General features: G+C 45.3%; 1 protein-coding gene across 1 annotated transcript; it reads right to left on the bottom strand.

Annotated features, from left to right (window-relative positions):
• Positions 1-4821: 4821 nt before the first annotated feature.
• On the bottom strand, positions 4822-7860 carry cebpa (CCAAT enhancer binding protein alpha). Its single transcript, XM_080884414.1, has one exon. The coding sequence runs from the start codon at positions 7481-7483 to the stop codon at positions 6608-6610; it is 876 nt and encodes a 291-aa protein (XP_080740540.1). The 5' UTR covers positions 7484-7860; the 3' UTR covers positions 4822-6607.
• Positions 7861-8228: the final 368 nt, after the last annotated feature.

Below are 8228 nucleotides of genomic sequence, written 5' to 3'. Positions count from 1 at the left end.
CTGCTGTCCTCAAATAGTGCCGTGACCTGAACACACTGTTGTGTCACTGAGTTTGGGTGTAGACACTGAAACATTATTCCCATTATTCTAGCACAAGCTAATTTGGGGTTGATCTGTCCGAAGAGTGCTGTTCCAGAGCAGCTTTGGATTTTTACGAGTTTTGCTTTTTTGGCAAAGTCTAATCTGGTCTCTCGCACTTGAGATGCATTACTGGTTTGTTCCTCGTGGTGAACCTTGTGCATTTGTTGTCCTGAAGCCTTCTATTTTTTGGACAGATGCTAAGAAAGGTAGAGGTACTGCAATGTTTGTTGATGGTAGTGCAATTGCATGCTGTATTTGCTGTATTTCTGGATCTTTGGGGGGGGGGGGGTTAATTTCTCCCATTCATGGACGACTCCCCTGTCATTTGACCAACACACAGCTCCATCAGCTCCATCCATGTCAAACAACGAGAGGTTGGCATTGTGGGGGACTACACAGGAGCATGCTGGCGTTGGCTGAAACCCTTCTCTGTAGGCTCTCCATGGGCAAATACATGCACAAACAGACACAACCACAGAACCATAACTCAAGCATCAGCGTGTCTCTGCAGTTCACAGAGTCCCTGTTTCCGTCAACTCTGTGAGGAGGTGGAAACGGGAAATTAGCGAAGCTCTGCAGGTCTGCTTGGCACGTGCTGTGGGATCTACATGGGGATGGCATTAGCAGCATTGCAGGCTATATCACAGAGTTGGTGAAGACACCATCATCTGGACCAGAACCGCCTTCAGTTATTGGGACAAGGGCGAGTTGAGAAGGATACTAAACTAAAGCAAAGAAGTGTGGAGGGGGATGAAACTGATCACCAGACTCAACTCTAGACAACAGCAGGAGGGGGCCAGCCTGGACTGGGCCAGTCGGCTGTTTCTCAGCAGGTTTAGTACTGAGCCCCCTCAGGCAGCACCAATCCTAACACCTCCACAGCAATCAAACCATCCCCCACTCCCTGCCTGCCCCATGCTGTCCGTGTGGATTTTTGTAGTTTTTTAATTATGTCTTCATGTATGTTCCCTGTCTGCTCTTCTATGAATGCGTGCTCCCTCGCTAAACATTTTCTGCTTTTCTGGCATCAATTTTTTAATATTTTCATATCACTGGACCAGCAGAATGGCGTTCTTACCATGCACGAGATGCAAAATGTGCATCTCATGTGCATCAGCTGTTCATTTTTCTGAGGCGAACTTAAGTCAGAGTCTCACTGAAAATAATAAATTAATTAATCAGGGTGTGTTGCAGTCCTGGGATGCATGTAAAGGTCAAAGCTCTGACTCATACTGTGTTGCTTTGTGTTTCCACGCAATGACGCTACATGGTAAATGTTCCTTTTTGCTCTGCTATCTGGACTGTGATTGACATCTCTGCGTGAAAGAACCAGCGGTGCACTTTTATCTGCGTCCTGTAAAACTCTTTACAGGCGACGTTGATGTAGATCAGCTCTCAGCTCTGATATTTGGCCCTCAGTTTCCTAAAAGGAGCTTTTTATGTCAAACACATGTTTTCTTTTCTCCTTCTTTTCAGCAGTAAATGACCATAAATCTGATGTTTCTTTTCTTTTCTTTTCTCTTGATGGATGTTGTTTTCTCATCTTGTAGGATGACTGGAATTTTGGATTCGAGTTCTGGCTCTTTCATTTGCCTTATTGATTTTGCAGAAAATTAAAGATCATAATATTTGCACCAAGTGATATTAGCACATTCATCCCCGCTTTATTTATACAGCACCATTCATACAAACATGCTTTACGTGGTGAGACCAAAGAAATACCAAAAAAGAAACTGTGATCTCTCTTTTTCTTTCTCTGGCTCTGGATCAGCTGTTGGGACAGCCCTGCAGGTCGATTGGTCTTTTTCACCTCAGCTAACTGCAGATTGTTCACTATAATTCGTTCCCAGCCATTAACACTCATCAACTTCAAACGCTCAGATCTCAGTTTTCTACCTAGGCTTATCAAGACTTCACACATGCAGCTTTAATTGAGAAAAATCACCCACGATGTAGAAGTAGGTCTGCACACACATCAGATTGTTGCTGTCTGGAGACATTTTTCTCCTGAAATGAAACTGCGTGCTCTAATGCATTTGATTGGGTTTTGAGCCCTTGAGATAATTCAGACTTTTATTCCCTGATTTGGAGTTGCGCAGAACGTCAAACAAACACTTTGCCAGTCACAAATTTACAGATTTGTTCTTTAATCTACGGTGGCTCTGACGTGCTGCTGCAGGTTCAAGCAGACACTCGTCTGAGAGCCTCACTCAGACCAATGTCTGAGACCAAGATCTTGATCTAAAGGTGCCTTTCAGGATAAAAACAGGAAACTTTGTGGATCATTAACCTCTAACAGCCCCTCTCACCCACGAATATGAGAATAAAGTATCAAAATTGAGATATGTTGTGTAAAAGCAAGCGTTGTTTAAAAGCGAGCAGGTAACCAAATACATTAATACATTAGTATTGTATACATTTAATATGCTTCTGTTTCAGTTTTCCCTGTTTTGCATTTGGGCTGCACCAAATCTCAGAGGCAAATATTGTACTTTATGTTTCACTGCACTTGTGAAGTTTGGGTTATTTTACAAATTAAAACCTTTTCATGCACTTCCAACCCACAATTATGATTTTGATTAAGATTGTGTGTACCTTTGTGTGTTGAGAACTTTTCTTCAGCTACATTAACTTTGAAAAACAAAATGAACCTGGAACCTTGGATCGGTTTTGAAAAGCCTTAAGCTGAGAACCGCCTCTTTCCCAGCTTTTCTTGTTTTTTTTAAGATGTGTAGTTCTGGCAGGCTACAAATTACACAAACAGTCAGGCGCAAAATTACCACTGTGATTTTTTTCCTCTCTTTCTTCCTTTTCCTCAAACCTCTGTATTATACAATCTGCATGCAGATGTTTAATGCCGGAGTTAATCTATCACACAGGTCACCACAGCTGCAGCGGCACAGCCAACCAATAGCAGCAGCAGTAGCACAGGGTTCAGCACTCGCTGCCAAAACCTAGACGTGGTGCACAGAAGGTAGGCCAACAAAATAAAGGGGCTAAAATCACAAATTTATTTATATCGTCTGCAGGTGGTGACGAGGAAACGTCGTGGTCTCTGCTGGGAAGACGACAAAGAAAGTAGTGAAAAAAGGTCACCTCCACGTTCAACCACTTCCTTTAACCGATCGAAACATTAGGGAAACTTTCCTGTAGTTTGTGTTCGTTTTCTGCCAAACTGCCACTAGTTTGAGTCATTTAAAAAAAAAATGATTCGGCATGTGTGCACTGTAACTGTCTGTTGTTGGAGAGAGACATCAAATCTGCTTGCATGTGTCACATGCAATCTGACATTGAAGGACAGTCGCGCCTGCTCGGCCATCCAGCAGGACAAATAATTCATTTCTGACTCAAACAGATGAACATGAGCGCACATCTAATTGGAGCTGTGCTGCTGAATGCTATTTACTTCCTTGAGATAATCAGAGAGGATTTGTTCATATTCCTTATCGTGCATCATGAATTTTGTTATGCTGTACTGCTTACGTACATAAATTACACTGACTGTGTGGCAGGCAAGGCAGGACCAAACGCAGGACGCCAAGACAAGTGAATTAACTTAAGGAGGCATCTTTATTGCTGTACTTAGAAACTCAAACTAAATGCAAAAACTCTGGAAACTACAGAGCACAGGGAAACGGGACCGACCGGCAACGAGCAGAGGGACACTGAGGACCAAAATACCCACAGGATATCAAGAGGATGGGCAACAGGTGGGAACACAGCTAGAACTAACTGTAACTAACACACTGTATACAGGACAAGAGACTGTCAAAATAAAACAGGAAGTAAGATAAACACGGAAACCAAGACTAAGGCTCAGCAGAGGGACCGAGGTGAAGCAGACACGGGGACATGACTGACTGGGAGACGGAAAGGGAACGCCAAACATGGAGACAAGAGATAAACAAGATGAAAACTGGGCTGACTGAACACAGGAGAAGACCAAACACCGAGAGAGAAAAAACTCAAAAACCACAAGGATCTGAGGACTAACCGAAACACGCTTAACACATGACGTAAGAATAACCACGAATCTGAGAATCACATCGAACATTCAAAAAATCTGAGTCCAGACACTCAGCCAGCCCGGCTCCCAGACTCAGTACCACAACAGGGACTTTTTTTCATGTCTAATCCGGTGCATTAAACTAGGAATAAATTCCTGAGCGTGTTGTTGTTCGTCAGTGATATTAAAGTACAACTTTCAACACATTCACCACTAAAATGCAAAATACGTATTAATGCTGCTGTAATGCCAGAGAATGTTTTTCTGCACAATGAGGTCTTTGATGCAGTAATTTAACAGTCCGGGCTGTGACCGTCTCTCCTGAATGCAACTAAAATATGTGCAGAGAATATGAGATGTGCATTTTACCGCTGCAGCGGCTTGAGGTGGAGATTTTTCTGACCGTCTATCTTTCTGTACATCATATAAATTACTAATCGTGTGTTTGCATGTGAGACCTACATGCAGAGAAAAAAAACAGGAACCAAAGCTGTCAGAAAAATTCTGATTTTCCGATGATTTTCTTCACTTTTATGACAGCCAGACGTCACTGTAGAAGTCGCAGCGCTGCAGACTGTACCTTTACCATTATTCATGCTGAAGAATGAAACCTGATATGAAGCATTTCTGGCTGAGCGCCCCCTATGGACTGCAAGAAATCGAAGAGATACAATGAACTTGATGCAGGAACAAGAGAAGTAAATGGAGAAATAAATCCAAACGCACAAACGGAATCTGATAAAACGAGCTTCTTTTATTATAATATTTCAGATTTTTTGGTATTTTATATATATATTTATTCATATATATTTATATATATGCTTACTTTACAATTGAGACGTACAATTTGAAACAAATGTTGGTTTAACATCAGAGTTTGTAAAAAAAAAAAAAAGTGCTTCCTTCTTCCTGACTGACACAAATGTCTTAAAATCTTTCTCAAAAGACCAGCTAAAGGTCAAAGGTCAACTCAGAGGAGCAGAAGGCACTGCTGCATGAGCTATGATTCAACAGCGGGGAAGAGGAAGAAGATAACTACCATGTTGCATAGAAACCCTGTTCACATTTATTTATTTTTTATCTTTCTCACAATGAACAAACACATAAAAACAGGTATGTGCACAGAGCCAGGCGTGTTTTTTTTCTGCTCAGATCAGTACCCATCATGTGTGAGACAACAAAGCTGTGCTTCGACAAATAGTGCATACAGAGAGCTGCTTCAGTGTCTTCAGAGGAACCACGTTTCTGCAGAATCCCATTGAACCAGCTGCCATCAGGCTTCTCCTGCAGATACATGGTTTCCCCCTAGACAGCAGGTACCACAGTTTCAATTCCAGTCTTTTTTCTTCTTTCTTTTTTTTCCTAGTTTGTATTTTACTTTGGCTTAAATCAACAGGGGGGGGGGGGGGGGGGGGGGGACTTGTATCTCCACACCTTCTTGAGTATTAGGAAGCTAAGAAAAAATGTATTTGGGCCTTTTTTAGGTATTCGTTTAGTCTTAATTAATACACTTCTTAAGAGTGGAGGTACAAGCTTTCAGTATTGTGGTTGACAGTGTGTCAGTGAACAAAAATCTTAAATACTTTACTTTTTAAAAAGAAAAAATTTCAGATTTCTTTTATTATCTCAGGGGGGGTTGCATCACGTGATCAGATTATTAGAACACACAAACCTGCCAACACCCCGCACGCCTCCTCAAAGAACAAACAGGAGAAAATGAGCACAAATCCATGCAGTTATATCATGGAAATAAACATACATACAGGTTGAGTTTCATAGCTCTAAGACAAGTTCATCAGCTGATAGAGACGGTAACTTTGTATAAAACAAACCAAAATAATTCAGGAACTACGTGCACAACAGGCTGGTCCGGGCTCGTCACGGCCGTGCCCTACCTTAGCTGCACTGATATGTGTGGTCGAGTCTCTCAGTCTGTACGGGGGTAAGGCACAAAAACAGCCAGTCCTCTGTTGTGTGGATCTGCAGGGGGGGACGAGCTTATCGGCTTTTGCACAAAAAGTTTTAAAAGGCACATGAACACTGCAAAAAAAAAATAAACCAACAACAAAACAAAAACAAAATATACCGACTGAACGAGTCACTCTTTCTCCTGAAGGTGAGCGCAAGTCTTTCTCCGAAGAGCTCAGTCAGTGAGATGATGGTGAGATTAATTCACCTGTTTCCAGTAAAAGTTTATCAGTCCTGTTTTTTGAAGCATCTTCCGGAAATTCCTGAAACAAGAAAAACCAAAGTGGCTTCAAGTTTGTTTTCTGCGTACAGCCTGTCTGCACTTTGGTTTTCGTTTTCACACAGAAACTTTGGAGCTATTTTTTCTAGTCTGAGGAGAAAGTGTGATCGCGAGGACTCCGTTCAGTCGGGTGTTTTAGCAGTGAACAGCTCAGCTGCCTCAGTCTCCTCACCGCTTTCAGTCCGTCCGGACGAACGGAACCAGCTGTGTGTATAAATCCAGCAGTGTACCAGTCCATGTCCAGTCTGCTCCCGGTCCGGCTCGGGAGGCTCTCAGCTTCCCATGGGTTTGAAGGAACCGTCCGGCAGCTGTCTGAAGATGCCCCGTAACGTGTCCAGCTCGCGGGTCAGGTGCTCCACCCTGCGCCTCAGTCTCTCGTTGTCGGCGGTCAGCTCCACCACCTTGTGCTGCGTCTCCATGTTGCGCATCTTGGCCTTGTCCCTGCTCTTGCGCACGGCCACGTTGTTGCGCTCGCGCCTCAGCCGGTATTCCGGGCTGTTCTTGTCAACGTGCTTCTTGGATTTGCCGCCTCCCCTCTGCTGCTCTAGGAGCTTCATGCCGCCCTGCTGCGAGTGCGGGTGCGAGTGTTGGTGCTGGTGCGGGCTGGGCACTGGGGTCGGCGGAGGTGTAGGGTGCCCTGGCTGGAGGTGCATGGTGGTCTGTGCGCAGTGCGCAATCTGGTACTGGAGGTGCGGCATCTGCTGCTGCTGGGAGTACTGCTGGGGGTGCGGGTGCGGGTGGTGGTAGGTGGGGGGCATGCCCGGGTTCATGTCCTCGTCGTCCCGGGGCTCCTGCTTGATAGCCACCGGTCGGAGGCGTGGAGGGTTGTGCTCGTAAAGCGGCTCCATCTTAGACTCCATGTAGTTGGACATGTAGAGCTGCTGGGGCCCCGGGCCGCAAGTCACCGGGTCGTACTCCCCGTTCATCATTTTGAGCTTGTCCTGTCGGGAGCTGTGGTGGAACAGGTCAGCCAGGAAGTCGTCGTTGAACGCTGATGGGTCGATGTAGGCGCTCAGGTCGATGGAGGTCTCGTTGTCTCCGATCTCACCGCCAAGATCTGCCGGGTCTCTGTAGCCGGAGGAGGGCTGCTGGTTCAGGTTGTTCATCAGGGGCCGAGGTGCGACCTCGTATAGGTTAGAGAGCTCCATTGAGAATCTAAACCCGGGCAAGCATGGCGATGAGCTCCGGGAATCCAGGTTGCACAAAGTCGGGTAATACGGTGAGAGGGGGTTACACAGCTGCAAGCATGCGCTGACCCAAAGCTCGGAGAGACTGTGACCGTTGCAGTGGCTCCGTTTGTACGCGGAAAGAAGCGGAATGAAGCAGCTTCAGGATTTACTCTGCTGGGCTGATTCCCCCTGCTCAGTAAACTCCGAGCTGTCAAACTGCTGTTATATACAGAGAGGGAGTGGGCGGGCACACGTGCCCGCGCGCGCGCACACACAGCCCTCAGTCTTGCCAGCTATCTGCACGGGAACGCTTCAGAGTCAAACTCGACTCAAACTTTTATCACACACCGCGTCCTGCGCTCCTCTCTGCGCGCTCTGCTCACACATCAGCGCCAAAGCTCAGGCTGCAGAAGACGCACTGAAACCACCCGGAGCTGTCACATCATATATATATATATATATGTGTGTGTGTGTGTGTGTGTGTGTGTGTGTGTGTGTGTGTGTGTGTGTGTGTGTGTGTGTGTGTGTGTGTGTGTGTGTGTGTTTACAAAAACAAATATTTACAAAAGTCAATGACTGCTCTGGATTTCAGAAGCTCTTCTACACCGAGCGCGCTGGCGTTCAGCGCTTAACGCGAGCAGCACGAAAACCTGTTTTAAAAGAACTGCATTCTGTTGGGCACTTTTCTTTAATCCCCGGACAGTCTACACTGGCAGACTTTATC

This window comes from Rhamphochromis sp. 'chilingali', assembly GCF_963969265.1.
Source record: "Rhamphochromis sp. 'chilingali' genome assembly, chromosome: 6".
Lineage (NCBI taxonomy): Eukaryota > Metazoa > Chordata > Actinopteri > Cichliformes > Cichlidae > Rhamphochromis > Rhamphochromis sp. 'chilingali'.
This window is presented reverse-complemented; position numbering and strand designations above follow the sequence as displayed.

Bases quoted from the DNA above. Each gene is read 5' to 3' on its own strand.
- cebpa (XM_080884414.1), bottom strand. From the start codon at position 7,483: ATGGAGCTCTCTAACCTATACGAGGTCGCACCTCGGCCCCTGATGAAC.